At 47.4% G+C, this 18206-nt stretch overlaps 1 protein-coding gene across 1 annotated transcript in view; it reads right to left on the bottom strand.

Annotated features, from left to right (window-relative positions):
- The window catches only part of WEE1 (WEE1 G2 checkpoint kinase), a 10694-nt gene extending 9270 nt beyond the window's left edge, over positions 1 to 1424 (bottom strand). Inside the window, exon 1 of the mRNA XM_072422326.1 lies at positions 937 to 1424. Within this exon, the coding sequence (XP_072278427.1) occupies positions 937 to 1314 (378 nt within the window). The 5' untranslated portion in view covers positions 1315 to 1424. The remainder of the gene's footprint in view (positions 1 to 936) is intronic.
- Positions 1425 to 18206: the final 16782 nt, after the last annotated feature.

Genomic DNA, 18206 nt, shown 5'->3' on the forward strand with positions numbered 1-18206 from the left:
GGGAGACTGACAACACCAAGACATTTCCTATGGGGTGTCATGAGTGGGGGGGACACATTTAGGGTCTCACAGATTGAAGGTGGCACATTGGGGGATGGGAGCTGTGCCAGCTGGGGGAAGGGGGCAGCAGGGTGCTAGGAAAGGATGAAAGATGTAAATATACCAGAATATGGGGGAGGGGGGTCGGTCTCAGGATGGGGGACACTGGGGGTGTCTGTAGGTTGGGCAGAGATAGGGGACGTCAGTAGTCAGTGGGTGAGGGGAGACATTAGGGGGTTCCCTAACTTTAGGGTCAGGATAGATGGGAGACATTGGGGTGCAGAGGGGGAGTTACATATTGGGGGTCCACATACTGAAGAGGAAGGCAGATATATAGCGCCAACATATAATGCAGCGCTGTACATTAAACAGGGGTTACAAATGCGAGACCCCAGGTGAGACCCCAAACAGTTACATCATCATGGCAGCAGATATGGGGGCAAAAGCATACCCTTCAGGGTGACATACCCTGAAATAAGGGACGGGGCAATATTTGGGTGACACCATAGGGTTGGGGTCTGTTCTGACCCCACTGGAACATGCAGGGGGCAACAGTTGGCTGGGGAGACATTGTGATATATTTGGGATGTGAAGAATGTCAGGGGTAACACCACGGGGGTATCAGGTGGGGTGTTAAATTTGAGGGTGAATGGGGGTCCGAACGTGGGGTGACATATTGGGGTAACACATTGAGGGGGTATTAGTGGGGTGACCCATGGCAGGGTGACATTGGGGGTATTAGGAGGTGGTGACACATGTTGGGGGTATCAGGGGGCTATTAGGAGGGGTGACATATTGGGGTGACATATTGAGGGGGTATTTGCGGGGTGACCCATGGCAGGGTGACATGTTGGGGGGTATTTGGAGGAGGGGGTGACCCATGTTGGGGTGACTTACCTTGGGGGTGTGCGGTGTGTCGAAGAGGCGCAGTTTGCGGAAGGTTTTGTGCGGTGGGGTCCCCGGACAGTCGGGGATGGGGGAGCTCGATCCCTCCCGTTGCCCCCTCCGGTAGGGGTACGGAGAGCCGGTGTGACCGCCCCGGTAGGCGTAGGGGGAGGCCGGCGATCCGGGGGTCATGAAGTAATCTCCTCCCGGGGATTTGACAGGTGAGACCCCGATGCCTTCCTCGTCCTCCACCCAGGCCCGGCTTCCCGGGGGACTCTCCTCTTCCCGGCCCGGCTCGCTCTCCTGGAAGGCCGAGTCGTCTCCGGTGCTGTGTCCGTCCTCCTCCTCGCAGTCGCTGGGGGTGAAGAGTAGTTTGTGTCTGACGTCCATGTTGGGGGTCGCTCAGTGGCGGCTCCGGGTAACCATCCTCCGATGACGGGCTGCGGCTAATCGATTCGCTCGTTCCTCTCACTCTCTGTCTTACGCGACCGTTAGTCACATGGGGGCGGAGCGCAGGGCGGGCCAATGGGAGCGCGCAGGGGGCAGAGCCGCCAGGGGAGGGGCGCGAAGCAGCCAATAGCGCGGGGACTGGGGTTTCAAAATGTCTCCTTCAGGAGGGCCTCGTGCGCTGAGCTGGGAGATTTGGCGCCAAGTGGAGTTGTATTGGGGCGGAGTTCGGAGGGGGAGTCATGTGAGGGACGTGATAAACACAGCGAACCCCTCCCCCTTTCTCCCAGCCCTCCGATGAATCACGTGTCCCCTTCCGCCATCTTGTATTCTTTAGTCTGTCACATCTGGGCGGTACTGGGCCCCGGGTGTCTGTGTATTCGGATATAAACCTGTCTGGTCATCATATTTACGTCACGAAATGAAATATAAAGTATTACATTGGTGTCAGTGACCCCAATAATAACCCCCAGCATTGGTGTCAGTGACCCCAATAATAACGCTGATGTTTGGTGTGAGTGGCCCCAATGACAGCCCCCTGCATTGGTGTCACGGCTGTCGGTGTGGGAGGTGCAGAGCCGTCATCCTTTATTCTTCCTATTGGACGCTTTTGTTTATTGTTTTTTTTTTATGTGAGTTGAGAACAGAACCAAAATATTAATGATGACTCAGCAGACCCTCTGTTATAGTTATTAATATTATTATTATTATTATTGCACTCCATGCTAAAAATGCAACAAAACCAACAGCAAAACGCTGCATTTATAGCCCCAAAGGTGCCCAATGCATTCATCAACAGCAATTTAAAAAATATATATATTTTAAACGCAATAAAATGCAAAACCGCAATGCGATGCTGATGATGTGAATGTGGCCGTGTGGGGGACCCATCGGGCATTCTAAAATCAACCAAATAAAGAATTGACCTTCCACCCTGGGCAGTGACAGCTCGGCCATCATTACCCTGTATAATGTGATAATTATTATGATCAGCGTCCAGCCTAACAAAACTTCCCCGGCCTCTCGATCATCGCCCAATGTGTGTCTTTTCCAGGCATGACATGCGATGCAGCCTTATAATTGAGTCAGCGTGATGAATCCCTTTAAAAGATGCAATTCATAATGCAATCAGTGATCCTGCCCGGACACGCTGCAGTTGATCCCTCCTCAGCTCTGGGCTTTACACAGCTGGAATGCGATTTATATCCAGCAAACTCAGACTCAGATCAGTCGCGGCAGAGTTTATTCATTATTTATTGTTTGGTGCACAGTGTTGCAGCGTTCGCATGTTTTTAAGGGAATATTTTAATTGCCTGTAGAAAGTAGATGTGAACTGTGAGCTTTGTATTCTGAATATTCTTTGCGCTGCTGATCTCCTGCAGTCTTTTTGCAGCCATTTCATGTCTACATTCTCTTCATACCCTTGGGGCTTGTTCCCACGAGTGCATTGCTTTCATGCATTTCACATTTCTGTGAGCTGCACTTTTTTAAGCTACACTGCATTACATTTTTGCATGAAGGTGTGCTTTGGTTTGCCTATTGAAATTATGGGTTGCCAAATGCATAAAAAAAAATTCATGCATTTTGGAAAATGCAGCTGTGGTGGGAATGCTTGGCAAATTGCACCTTTGTATTGCATTTTTACCATTTACTACTCCAGTGCACAGGTGTTGGTGCTCACATTGAATAATACTCTTCTTCACATACGCAGCGCGCTACAGCGCAGAGGACCATGCGAAAAAAAATAAAAAGTTCACATGCAGAAAAATGAGAGAACTACCTGAACACAATGCGCATTACGCATTGAATAATGCATCCCAGTTGGCTATGATATGATGCATTGCTGTGTGTTATGTTGCTTCATCAGCAGCGCACCTTCACCTATAAATATAGACGTGCCATGGCGCATGCGTTGCGTCACCTGGGGCCCCGGGTTGCCCTGTACAGTGCATTGGGGTGCCATTTCTATATGAGGTAACATGCGCATTTATCACATGAATACCACAACGTAACAATGTATCGCATCCAGTATGTTGTCGGTCATCAATATTGACATTCCGAGTTGCAATGACATAATAAGCTCCGCCCTCTGCCCTGGCTGCGTCTCACCCATGTGACTCATGAACGGCTCCCTCACCCATGACTCGTCCGTCTGCTGGCTCCTCATAATGTATAATTCTATTTATGTCTCACGCAGCTTCCTGTATTGCGATGTAATCATGATTTTCATGAAATTTGCAGCATCATCAGTGCTGGGCCGGCCATAAATGGTTTTCGGGGCTTCTAAATATAGAACGACCAACGGACGCAGCCAACTGCCGAGGAAATCTTCTTGGAAACAAAATTGTAATATATTTATTTAATGGGTGTTGGTTTTTATGGGGGGCAGGGTAGATTAGTTCACACATTTTGGGGACCAGTAATAATTCATACAGTGACCTGCTCCTGCATGAAAATAAGTTGTGGTTTGAAGATTGTGGTATTCTACTTAATTTAATTTTTCAAACATTTTGGTAAAATTGCAAAATGTTATTAAAATTTTGGCAAAGTGCATTATTATTATTATTATTATTATTAATTAACAGGATTTATATAGCGCCAACATATTACACAGCGCTGTACATTACATAGGGGTTGCAAATGACAGACAGATACAGACAGTCATACAGGAGGAGAGGACCCTGCCCCGAAGAGCTTACATTTGGAATCAATGGGAAAGTGAAATGTACAAGACCAGTCATGTGACCTTGACAGATTGTCCTGGCTTTTTTGTGGCACAAGATCCAAAATGGGTGAAAGAATCTTTTGAAACCCACAAGTGCCATTTAAAGCCCATGGTACCTCTGCACAGCACCAAAATCCACCTCCATGTCACTTTTCTATTGATTCCAATGCACTCTGTCAAAATTTTGGTAAAAATTTCCCAATTTTACCAAAATTTTAGGAAAATAAAATTCTCATTTTCGCCCAGTAGGTGATTCCCCAAAGTGCAACTGACACTGACAGTTATTCATCCTTCCCGACCTGAACACTGCAGTTTGTGGTTGAGATGATCTTTTATTATGAGACTTTCCTGTGAAAGGGGAGGAAATTATTGGAAATCATTATCCTATCCATTATCCAGTCTGTGATATTGTTCTATGGAGCTTGTTTCGGGTATAGTGTGTAAATGTTCGATGTGATTCTACCCCAATCTGCTGTGAGTGAAAACAACAATGCCTCTGATTGGCTTATCCAGAAATTGGTTTTATCTTAATACTTCCTCTTCTGGGTTGATTAATGAACCCAAAAGCTGAAAATTGCTTTCATCTTTATACCAAATAAGTGAATGCGCAATATAACGCTTGTTTCCTATACTAAATCCAGGGCGCATTTACTGCTGTGCGATGCGTTAACATGCGATATGTCATTTATTATCACACAGCCATTGCATGCTAAAGTGGCAATGACCCTCCTAATGCAATGCCTATCATTGGATCTGATTTATTAAAGCTCTGCAAGGCTGGAGAGGTTAGACTTTCATCGGTGAAGCTGGGTGATCCAGAAAACCTGGAATGGATTTCTTCAAAGTCATTTTCTATTTGCTAGCAAATGTTTTGAATCCTGGACCAGATCCATTCCAGGTTTGCTGGATCACCCAGCTTCACTGATGAAAGTGTATCCTCTCCAGCCTTGGAGAGCTTTATTACTTCAAGCGCATTGTGTTGTCATGCATTGTGGTGCGGTTTAAAATGAATGCACAAGTGGCAGCGAGTGGCTTGTCTTACCGCAATCATTTAGTTTTGAAATGACAATAATGGGTTAAAATCTCAATTTCCCAAAAAATCTTCCCTAATCTCATGATTGCTCCTGAAATTATTCCGAATTTGGGATTGGGTGTGCCAATCGTGGGACTGATAAGAGACGGGTGTGACCAATCAGCTGGCAGGAATCCTCACATGATATTGATCAATATTCTGCGATGGGTAAGGTCGCATTTTGTTACAAAATATCATGCAAATATTTCATTTCCTTTTTCGGAGATCTGCAATGAATATTTGTGAGAAGATTACGGTTTCACCCCCCAATATTTGCCCCTGACTGCCCGTGGAGGCCGCGCTCCGCCCTGCTGTCCACCTCCACCTGATCCTGGCCCATTGTATCTGCAATCCACAAATCGGTGACCCCGGAGGATAATGAGGCCTTTTGTGTAATTACAGAGAGTGCAGGCCGGTCATTAGGGGGATTACAAGGGGCCCTAATTATCATCGCATTCATCCCAGGTGAAAAGGGCCCCTCTAATAATCCGATTAATGCCCTTAGAATAACATAGGAGACATTGTATTCACTTATTGTGTATTCCATGCATGGATTCACCCAACACAGGGGAACACAAAGTTATACAATCAGTGTATGGAGAAACCAAAAATACCAAACAAAGTAACTTGTTACAAAATGCTCTGTTAGTAAAGGGGCCCGTTCACTGCAATCAAACAAAATTACACTGTAGCAGCCTGTAAACGATACTGGGAGGGTTATTTATAAATGTTTTCACGCAAGATTCACCCAAATTTACCATGTATCAATTTTTATTCAGATTATTGCATTTTCTAATTCTAAAATATATACAATAGGGTAAGAGTTGAGTGAATCTTGGGTGAAAACAAACCCCATAATTTAAGGTTGGATTTATTTTTCTATGTTGCATCTTGCAAAAACACAGGTGTGTTGCATTACAGCCGGGGTGAGAGTGGCCACCGGCCATATGGAGGGGGGGTTACCAGAGGGCCACTTAACCCTCTTGCAATGACTTGTTGCTCACTGTGCCCTCCTCGCTTCCTTTCTCAGGGCCCCAGGTGCCCAGTCTGACCCTGCCTAGTGCATTGGGGTGCCAACTAAAAATTCAATGCACCAACCCTGCTGCATGCTGGAACATGGTAGTATTGTGTAGTGCATGCAGCAGGTTGCATTCCTAATGGGTTATGTGTGATTCTGGGCATATTAGGGTGTGTTGGCACCCCATCTATTCCCAATCAGTTGCATTAATGCAATGCATGTTGCTGATTTGTTTAAAGCCACCGATAGCTGTGGTGTAACATTTGTCCACTTCAGACAATTTGAGCTCACTTACTATTTTCTCAGACAAACATTGCATAGATAGGAAATGCGCTGAAAGTCTGAAATATGTTGCAACGGGCATGGGGGGCACAGGGAAGAGTGGGGGGATGAGTAAACTTCCTTGGACAAGATCATCTTTGAAATACAACATTGACAATGGTCTGACGCAGGTCGGGGGCCCGCATGCTTCCTCTCAGTGCAGAAACCACCATTAGGTTGCATGTTTATCTGCATCGCATTAAGATTGGTTTTTGAGAATGAATGGGTTGCCAGCGCACCATACCCTGCCCAAAGCTGTACTGTTGTTTGAACTGCAATGCAATACTATTTCTCACCATGGCACACTGCAATGCAACTGCAGATTTTATGTGTTATTGATCATTGCAGTACGGAGCATGTTACTGGTACACGGAAGTGTAAGGGGCCCTGAAGCTCTATCACATGCAACTCTAATAAAATCCAGTCGCTGCAAATCCGCAGAGGCCTCCCAACCAAGGCACAAATTAAAGCAAGGAGACCCGCTGATTCCAGATGATAGGAAACATTTACAGCAGTAAAAAATGCGATCAGGCTGTTTTTAATATTGCAGATGGCACAGGCAATGTCTCTTCTGCAATCAAACAAACCAACCTGCCTGTTTGCAATCTTGTACATTGCAGGGCGCATATGTGGTTCAATGCATGATCCTGATATAGCTGGCTGCAAGGAATGAATGAACTCTTGTGCACATGCGTATAAGTTAAATCCTGCGCATGCTTGGCCAGTGACTGAAGATCCCAAACCTGGAATAGGACCATAGGAAGATACAGAGGAGAGGACAGGTGAGTTTAGATACCTGTGACCAGGTAATTTTATTCTATTGCAGAGGAGACTTCGCCTGTCCTGTTTGCAGTTAGACCGGTGTGTGCTGGTACAGACTGGCTGCATCACCTGCGTTATTACTGCGTCCTGTGTGACAACATCCTTGTATCTCACCTTATCTGAGCAGGAAATCTGGACCTAAGCAAATCATTGTGTTATATACACAAGCAGCCAATAGCAACTCCGGGGTTTCATTTTAAAAACACACCTGACACAACAGGAGGGGTGGGGGGTAGTCAGGGTGCCCTGTATGCACAGGTCAGTCTGTCCGGGGCCCCTCCACATGATCAATTATTGTCATTTAGGTGGCAGCCAATGCACGCTGCTTGGAGGGGCCCGTGGTGTTTTATGGAGGTGGGGCTTGGGGTCCCCATGCAGGACCGCTGCTCCTGCATTGTACAGGATGACATCACTCTCCAATGGGTGGGGCTCTCAGAAGAGGGGTCACATGACATGAATGAGGGGCATATGGGAAGATTTTAATTGGGTGACAACTGTAAAAGTTCAGGATTTTCTGTCTCGGTGACACCGGGACAAATTTAGGAGTCAATCACCCCAGCATGGTGACTAACAGCAATGAAAACCCCGGCAGGGGTCCTTAGCTTCCAGCAGTAAAGTTTCCTTAGACAAACATTTAAGCCAATCTTTAGTTTTGCAAATATGGATGAGTTTATTGGTTGGGTTGTGTAATGGCTACTTTGTTGAGGAACGCATGTAAATAACTTTTCATTGTGAGCTATTATCACTCTATTTTATGTCCTTTTTAATGGAGTTTCCATTAATTTGTCCAAATTACCCCCCCCCCCCCTCCAGCTCATTACTTTGGTTTCAGTGGAATTAATTTTATAATCCAAATCTCACAGCCAATGAGGGGCAAGGATGACAGCAGCAGGGAGGAAGCAGCACAATAGAGACTGGGATGGAATTCCTGGAAGCTCCAATGCATTGAACCCCGGCACCATTATATTCAGGATTGAGGAGCTGTGACACAGGATGGTTGTCACCCGGACACATTAGCATGAGATTGTAAAGGTGACAAATCTCACATCAGAGGTGACACCAGAATCTAATATACAAAAATATTCACTCAGAGTGTTCAATGCATCCCGGCCACTTCCTGCGAGCAGGGTCACCCCAGTGCAGGAGATGGGGGTCACTGATCCCAAAAAAAGTGTTGTCACCGGCTTCGTGGTCACTGTCTTAAAATTATTCTGGGAATATCCAATGGTAAACAGCCGCCCATTGCCAAATGCAGACTTTTGTTTAAATCAGGGGCCCTGAGCAAAAATGAATTGGGGTCCACAAATACACAGCATTTCAGTACCTGCAGCATGTGTCCACTGGATCCCTGGGGAGGATGGGGACCCAATGAATTGTCCAAACATGCATGAGAGCGATTGTCCCCATGTATGCCATGCTGGCATGTGATAATGCATGTGGGCTGCAGTGTGTTGTGTTGTGCATTGGAGTGCCAGGCCCCCGCTACTTTACAGCCCAAGTCCACATTCCTGCAGTGTGACTCTGCACACCTAACTGAGCAGGTGACTTCACCACATGGCTATGCATGCAACAGGTGTTAGCGTGCTGCAGTGACATTCATTGAGACCTGTGGTGCATGCACACTTTTTTTTTTTTCAAGAATTTCATTGCAGATGTATTCTGTTCAAATTAATGGGATACTGCACCATGTGAGAGCGCAATATACAATATATGGCCGGGTTTTATTGCAGCCGCATAGATGTGACCTGTGCCCGAGTCACTAAACTGGGACAAGCATGCAGATTGATCATTGACTTTCGGCTGGGCTGAGATTACATAACTGCTATGCAGGCATGCGGGAGTCCATTCAGTCCCAGCAACCACAGGGGCCAAGCATATCCTGACAATCCAGCAGAAGGAACACCGCCTGTCTCTTCTTGCAATACAGCCCTACCTGGTCGCAAATTTTTAAAGGGGAAATTTAGGCCCCTAGGAAATGAATGGATGGCTCCAACGCAATGCGCATAAATGCACCCAGAAATGCGCTCAGCTTGGTGCCCATAGAAGTGAACTTTATTTTGTGTTTTGTCTTTTTTCTTTCTGGTAATATTGAAGATTTCCCAAAAACAAAAGTTTACATGCAGGATTCGCGCATGGAGCATCACCGACACTCAGCGCGCGGTGTCTGTAAAGGGCTGGGCCGCCTCAGGCCTAGAAATTGTAGAATTTCATGTTTGGAAATCACCTGCGCAGCTTGGTTCCCCATCCCCAGGGGATCTTTTCAGCGCTGCCACGTTCTGCACAATTCCTCACCCAGAGCTGGAGATTATCAGCTTTACAAACCGGACGAACAGGTTTGGCGAATTCTGCAGCCAAGGAAATCAGTTCCACTTCACTGCAACAAGACGCCGAGGGGACGCCGCTGGGGGGACTGAGCGAGACGTCTATTATGCGACGCACAATCGTAAAAGGTGGCGATATTTACCAAGGGCAGAGCCGCCTCTATAACGCATTCTGCGCTCCCATCATAAAGTCCCTCTGAGTCGCAGAACAATCGCAGCTCTGTAAGCAGCGGGGTCACCGCCTAACAAATCCCACCGGACTCTGCAGAAATAAAATAACATTCGCAGTCAGGTGACCTCACTTAATAGAACGATTGTGTGAAAGATCGCCATGGAAAGCGGCTGGGCGTCGGCTGATTCCGCATTTTATATTCACGCTGAATTCACACCAATGAGTTTTGATGCATTTTCATTTTATGCCTTGTGAAGTATTTAAAATATAAATGCCAACACACGTGGGATTACAATGTAAGGTAGAAATAAAATCTGGCAGTATAAAGTGGCTACGACTTCTTGGGTGAATACATTTATAGGCCCCCTAAAGTATTTTTGCCAAAACTTTCCACCCTTAAGTTCTGGCAGATTTTTTTGGAATATGGCTGGAAGCAGCAACGGCGCACCATTAACTTCGGTTGTGTGTTAATTCTGGCAGCAAGAAGCAAAAATGATGTCATCAGTGGCCGTCCAATCACAGAAGAGAAGCAGTGCAGGACTGAAAGCAGAGATGGGGAAGCAGCAGCACCCATGCCAAGTGCTTGAAACATGAACTCACGATGCATGAATGGGCCCTAGGTTTAAAGCTGTACTCCGGAGAAATTAAACTACCACTGCAGTGCCCCCCCCCCCCTGGCATTGCAAGGGGTATATGCTCATTTTGTGTAAAGTGCTCTCACTTCCCTTGGCCCTCACTCCTCCAGCATTTGGCCCTTCTCTCTGACTCTCTGTGCTGCCACTTGCTTCAGATTTCAAAATCAGAAGAAAATAATTGATCAGCCAAATACCACGCTACTGCTAAGGTGGCCGCCTTTTTCCAGTGGCAAAAAAACGAATCTTTGCTGTGTTGAAGTGTATAAGGTGGGCGAGGTGACAGCTAAACACATTTACTAGATTGTAAGCTCTTCGGGGCAGGGTCCTCCTGTGTCATTGTATCTGTCTGTCATTTGCAGACCCTATGTAATGTACAGCGCTGCGTCATATGTTGGTGCTATATAATCCCGTATATTAATAATAATTTCTGTGCCCGCTGGTCCTCTGTTCTAACTCCCATTGCAACAAAATATAATCTCCCAATGAGAGTTGGGGGGGAGCAGCTTTCCAGCTACACATTATTATATACATGTGTGGGGGGTTTCCATCTCCCCCCCCCGTGTATATTTATTTATGGGGGGGGGCCGTGTCGTAATTCTCTCACGTCTGTAAGTGTCACGTATAACAATTATTTCTGGGGAATTCCTGAGGAACCGTCTGCACGCTGTGATTATCGGTAGTCTCACTATAAATCTTGCTTCTTTCCTCCGCTCATAAATCAATAAAGCTCACACGCGTGTTACATGTAACGTGTAAAGCCCAACTCCAACAGTTCACTGCAAAGGCTTAACCAAAAAGCGGCAACACTCCGGGACTGCACCCTGCAGACTCTTTTATTTCAGGCTGAAGGATGCACATTTACCCCACTTCCTGTGAGCCCAGGGTGTCATGAACCTGCCCGCCCATAGATGGCACAACTGATGGTGGTTGCAATGGGCACAGAAGGCCCCTGCTATGCATTGTCTATACCAATATCGGCCCCGTAAGGCACCAACTGCGTCTCTCTAATGATGGTGAGGTGCACAGCTCTAACCTGTTGCTGTATTACTGAGTTTGAAGGTTGCAGAGGGGCCCCATAGACCCCATGAACACGGGGCCCAGTGGATGTCCAGGGGGTGAGAAATACCACAATTGGTTGGAGCTGTCCACCTACCACCAGGTAGGCAGGAGCCTGGGGCTCAGTGACAGCTTGAACCAATTGAGGTATTTCGCAACCCCTGGACATCCACTGGGCCCTTTGGTCAAGGGGTCTATGGGGCCCCCTAAACAGCCACCAAGTCCCCTAGATATCTGTGGGCCCCCAGACATCCACCAAGCCCTATGCCCCTGCCTACCTGTCTATCCCTGCTGTTGCACAGCTCCAATTGCAGTTTGTTTGCAGGAGTTTGAAAGTTGTAAATGGGCCCTCTGGACATTCTGGGGCCCCAAGCATCTGTCAAACCTTGTACATGAACTGGACCCCATGGACATCCAATAAGCTCCATTCCTCGGCCTACCTATCTATCCTCTGCAGTGACGGGGAGGTGCACAGCTCCAAACAATTGCAGTATTTCAGGCCCCATGGACATCCACTGGCCCCCCCCCCTTGGATCTCTGCTGGCCCCTGTGGGCATTCATGGGGCCCCCTGGACATCTGAACCCTATACTCCTGCCCACCTATCAGTGACAGGGAGGAGCTATAAACAATTGAAATATTTTTGCTGGATGGGCCCTCTAAACATCCATGGGACCCCTGGACAATTACTGCCCCCCTGAGCATCCATTGAGGCCCCTGGACACCTGCTGGACCCCCCGGGCATCAGCTGGACCTCCCGAACACATTCTGGGCCCTCTGGACATCCAACAGACTTTAGGACAAATGCTGCCTGCCCCATCGAGCCCCCTGGACCCCCAGGTCCCTTGACAACTGTTGGCCCCCCGGGCATCTGCTGGGTTTCCTGATCTGTTGAGCCCCCTGGACATCCCTGGGGCCCCTTGCACAACTATTGGCCCCCAAGGCATTGAGCCCCATGGAAACGAACTGAACCCTCCCGGACATCCCCAGGTCCCTTGGCATCTGATGGCCCCCGGGCATCTGCCTAGCAATGTAAATTTTTTGCCCCCCTGCAGCCTTTATTTTTGGGGTTGGTTCCCCTGTAATGGACATTGCAGTGCAGAGTGAAAGTTTCTTTAAAGTGTTACAATGTATCTCCTGCCCCCTCCCCTCCCCCCTCAGCCCCCCCCCCAGACAGCTGATAAGAGCCATTGAAACCAGACTGCTTGTCACCCTGGGGGGGGCAATCACTGATAAGAGGACAATCATGGAGTGTTTGTAGAGGGGGGGCATGTCTCCACTACAATTCAGATTTATTATCCTTAAACAACCTTCACCTAACATTGGTCCAATCAGCACATTGCCTGGTCACGTGACCAAGGAAGGGTTAGCACCCCTGCCTGGCATCTACTTCTCCCCGCCCGGTGACAACTCTTAGATTGATATTCCTGGCTGTGTCCCCGCTACTTTCTTTTCTCTTTGATGAAAGTGATGTGAAAACATTTTACTGTTGTCACAGGAACAGGAAGTGAGGGGAAATTTTCCATTGGGGACACCGACTCTGGTTTGACTAATGCCAGGCAGCCATTGCTAGGGTGCATGCAGGAAATGGCTGCAAAGAGGCTGCAAGGGATCAGCAGCACTGAGGTGGGGCCAAGAGGATGAATGATTTTATTATAAGAAGACAGTTGTGAATGATACGCAGAGCCCTACAAATCACAATGCCCTCCGCTCAGAGTTTCCATTCACACACCAATCCTTTCACTGTGCCCCAAACCCTCCCAGCTGATTCATCACACAAAAATATTCCTCCCTCTCCATTCACATTTAACTTTCACGCATTTTCCAGAGCTCTGCGATTGGCTGACAATGTTTAGGTGAAAATTTTCCAAACCAGCAACAGACGTCTGCTTCCCTGACAACTCAGTGTTCTCTGATCTGGGTTCCTGGGTCTGTGGCCCCTTATGGGGATTCCCACCATCCATGCAGATCATGTGACCTATAACTGTTGGGTGTAGTAGTCACACGTTGCGCTCGGTGACACGATGTTGTAGCTGAGTCACTTTACTTTCTTTTGTTGATAAATAAAACGAGGGGGAAGGGTTAGAACCCCGGCCAGATTTTTATTGCCTCTGAATCAGACAGGAAATGGGGGGAATTCCCAACCAAATATAAATGCATTGCAGAATTTCCCATCTGGTGAAAGTGTTGTCACCAATCAGGAAGTAAAGGGGAAAGTTCAGCCACAAACTGGTTTTGTGTTCCAATACAAGTCTATGGTGATAGCGCTGCCTTATACCTGTGTGTTGTACAGTGGTGCCCACACTCCTACCGGGCACAGGATGTGGGGTACAATGCATTGCGATGCCCTGCAGGTTGGCTGGCAAAGGGGCGCTGGGTGGCACTCAGAATAAACGGGCCTCTTGGAATGTCTATGGTCTCGGGGCCATGGGGAAAATGCAGGTCAGTCGGAGGTCACTTGCAGGTCACATGCACCTGCCAATGAATTCTCAATGATGTCAGAAAACCATCTAAATCCCGCCCACACTCTGAACTTAAAGGGGAACTCTCATGCTGTCACTGTCCCTGTACAGATGTGAGGGCGCTTCCATCCTATGCGTGTGCAGCTCATACATGACCCGGCTCTCTGCCAATGAGCATGCAGCAAGCAATGCAAGCGGGGCATTTCACTGAAGGAGCAATGACGGGGATCCAGGAACTGCTAGTGCTGGAAGAGAGCAAACGCCCCACCACCAGCCCCCCTCACTCATAATACCCCATCCCCCCCCACTCATAATACCCCATTGCCCCCCATGTGATGTCTCATTAAAGTTTTATAAAAAGATAAAAAATGCAACAAGTTACAAAAAAAAAAAAATCACGCCTCTGCTGAGTGCACAATTATATGAATGTTTTGGGTGAATGTATGGGAAGGGTGAAACAGATATAACAATTGTGATCGCTTTATAAAAATCTAACGTGTGTATAGGGGTCTCCCGAGGTCATTTATCAATTCACTGTGCGGGGGGTGGGGGCACCAAATGGCCAATCAGGGATCAGCGCAGTTTTATGGCTGAATATATTGCGTACTCAGCACAATGACATCTTACCAATACACTGAGACACATTGGGGTCTATTAATAAAGCAGTGAATCTGACATTCATGGGTGGGGAATCTTCCAGCTCCATGTGTTTTAATGGCAGTAATTCATTCTCCACCAGGTAATGTTTCAGTGAATGTCAGATTCACTGCTTTATAAAGATTGTGTCTGTGTGCACTAAAATACATTCTTGTGTCATTTTTTCCCCAAATAATATCGGATTATACCCCCCATCCCTGATTTGGAGGGACTGTCCCCCTTTATACCCCCCATCCCTGATTTGGAGGGACTGTCCCCCTTTATACCCCCATCCCTGATTTGGAGGGCCCCTTTATATGCGTTGGGTGCGGTGCATTGGCATTTTTCGGTCCGTTGCCTTAGCACACATCAGCAGTTCGGTGTGAATGACCCCCAAGTCATAGGACGCCCCCCCCCCCCATTAACCCTTTCAGTCCCGACCATCCAGCGATAATGTGACCCCGGGACCCCAGTCTAAGGATCGCTCCCCTCCCCCATATAGTCACATGACGTGAATTGTATGGTGTGTGGTGGGATTGCTCATACAGCGGGAAGATTTCTTTATCATTGCGACATCCTCATCCTCCCTCTTCCCGCTGTCACAGCCCAGCCCGGATCCTGCTGCCGGCATATTGGATGAGGAAAGATGACACAGAGCTGACACTCTAATTACATGCATGTCGCATTCATGGCCTGCGGCACAGACCAACCCCCTGCGCTCAGTGATTGATCATTTATCATTGAACCCCCGAGGCTTCATTGCATATAAACATTCTATAAAGGGAAGCCGCGTCATATGGTAAAGAGAACCTGTCACCGCTGCAACACACAAACATCCAGTCCTGGGAATGCTCACTGCAGAGTTTCCTTTTTATTTTGTGCATTGAAATTTGCTAAAGAATGAGATTTCTGCAGGAAGAATGCGATCCCAGTACTGACCCATCCCCCCTATACATGTCAATGCCCCATCTGGGGAGGTGTTAAAATGCTATCTGTGCTGGCCCAGCTCCTGCACCCCTTGTTTCTTTTATATGTAGCTGCTGGGATGGGAGCAAAGGAGAATTCTATGGACCGCAGTGACAGCTGCGAGTCTGCTGACATGACTTCCAAGATGGCGGCACCCAGATGCAATCTCTGGTCTGTTGGCTGTCTACACAATGGAGGATTTTCCAGGTAAATAACATTCATAAAACGTGTGAAATGCTGAAACCCAGCCGCAGGAGACAGGTCCTCTTAGCCATGCATGACACGCCGTGCAGTGCAAGCATTGGGCTTTACCCTGGAGCAGAACTGCTGCACACTGTGAGCTGCTGAACATGATGCACATTGGTCTTCATTTAGCATGAATACGATGTAACCAAGCGAGCCGGGAGATGTCTATAATGAATGAATGAAGAATGAATGTCCTCAGAGAGCACACAGGGCCCGATTTATCACTAATTATCATGAGTGAACCTGGGTGATCCAGCAAATCTGGAATGGATCCGGTCCAGGACTGAAAACATTTGCCAACAAATAGCAAATGATCTTTAGGAAATCCATTGCAGGATCACCCAGGTTCTCCCATCATAGTCTTCTCCAGTCTTAAAGGAGGAAGAAGCTGCAGGGATTAAAGTGAACCTGAGAATGCCGCTTTCCTGGCTGTCACGCTGAACTTGGGATCCGGACGTTCCTGCCCTGCACACTTGTCGTCAATGATTTAGAAATCAGGCTAACGGGTTCAGATGGGTGACAAGTTTCATCCCCCCGACTGACCACTTTCACTTGGCCCGGAGCGGTGGGGCGGAGGTTCGGCAGCATTGTTCAGCATGTTACAAGGGATTATGGGTCACCTGACGTCCTACAGAACATTTTCAGCGTCTTGTTATGGAAATCATCAGGGATTGGGGTGAATGAGAAGCGGCGCAGCGTTGGATGAACCCCAATGATATCGGCCAATGGGGCTCAGCCCCGATCAGGAGATCAGATGGGTGAATCATGGTCAGAAATGTTTCATCACAAGGATCCCCTGCCGCACAATCCTGGATACCACGCAGAAAGAAGAGATCCAGCAAACGATCGGCCGCCCGTGACCCGAGATTTGTCAATGACCTCGGAACGTATTCATCCCCCCAAAATAAGGGAACCCCCCCTACGTCCCCGGAGCAGGTGTCCCCATCATAAAATGTTCTTTCTTTTCTTTCTCATGGGGTCACAAGGACTAAAGTGGTCTTTTCAATACACATCACACATTCGCAGCTCACTGTAGTCACCCCCAGGAAATGCAGCCATCGCAATGCATGCAGGAAGTGGCCACAAAGAAGCTGCAAAGCTGAGATAAAACAAAGAATAATAAAAGTGACATCAGCGTTGTAAAATGACAAATACCAAACACAGAGCAAAGAAAAGTATCCGGGTGTAAGTTACAGCAAAGTTCCTGGACTTTTATTTAATGTACAGCGTTGCGGAATATGTTGGCGCTATATAAATCCTGTTTATTATTATTAATAATAATAATAATAATAATAATATAGGAGCATGGTGGCTCAGGGGTTAGTACTCCGGCACTTTGCAGCGCTAGGTCCCAGGTTCGATCCCCAGCCAGGACATTATCTGCATGGAGTTTGCAGGTTCTCCCCGTGTCTGCGTGGGTTTCCTCCGGGTACTCCGGTTTCCTCCCACATCCCAAAAACATGCAGTCAGGTTAATTGGCTTCTCCCTAACAATTGACTAACTCCCTTAGACTTAATGACATATGACTATGGTAGGGACATTAGATTGTGAGCTCCTTTGAGGGACAGCTAGTGACACGACTATGGACTTTGTACAGCGCTGTGTAATATGATGGTGCCATATAAATACTGTATAATAATAACATGGGGGAACTCTTCAAATAATTCTCAGATCTCCAGGCCCCCCCTTTATAAATATTATATCCACAGATCACAGTATATTAGTGTGGTGGTCAGTGGGATGAATTCCTCTTACATTGCTGGCCAGTGGGAAGAATGTCACCCGTACAGATCATTGGGGTCACACTGACCTGAGGGGTGCAAATTGATTAAGGAACCCCCAGAAACCTCTGGAGGAACCCTGGCTGAGAATCTCTGTCATACAGAATAATTTCCGTACAAATCTTTGTATCCCCCCATCTCATTGGACGATATTATCAGTAGTGTAATGAGGATCCCTGGCTTGTCTTATGTCGGCCACACACACGTCAATGCAAATCTATTAAAATGATGCAATCCCAATCAATGTTTGATCAATATCTTCATCAAATATTGATTTGACCCCAATAATGTTACAGTGGGAGGAGCTCTCCCTGGTATTGGTGGTCAGAGTGCTGCCATGGCATTAACAGGGCAATGAACAGGGGTGGGTGATTGGTGCATGGTGGTAACCGAGTAATCGATATCTGGGATTTATTGATCCTTTACCAGGTCGCATTCCTATTGATCAGTGTTTGGCCGGCAAAGGATCGATGAATTGATCTGACACTTTATAGTAATAAATCTTTGGCATACAATACGATCAATGTATTATTCCGCATTGTAGTGATAAGCTCCTCGCAGGGTCCTCCCGTGTCACTATCTGTCATCTGCAACCCCTAATTAA

Source organism: Pyxicephalus adspersus, chromosome 9 (assembly GCF_032062135.1).
Source record: "Pyxicephalus adspersus chromosome 9, UCB_Pads_2.0, whole genome shotgun sequence".
NCBI classification, from domain to species: Eukaryota; Metazoa; Chordata; class Amphibia; order Anura; family Pyxicephalidae; genus Pyxicephalus; species Pyxicephalus adspersus.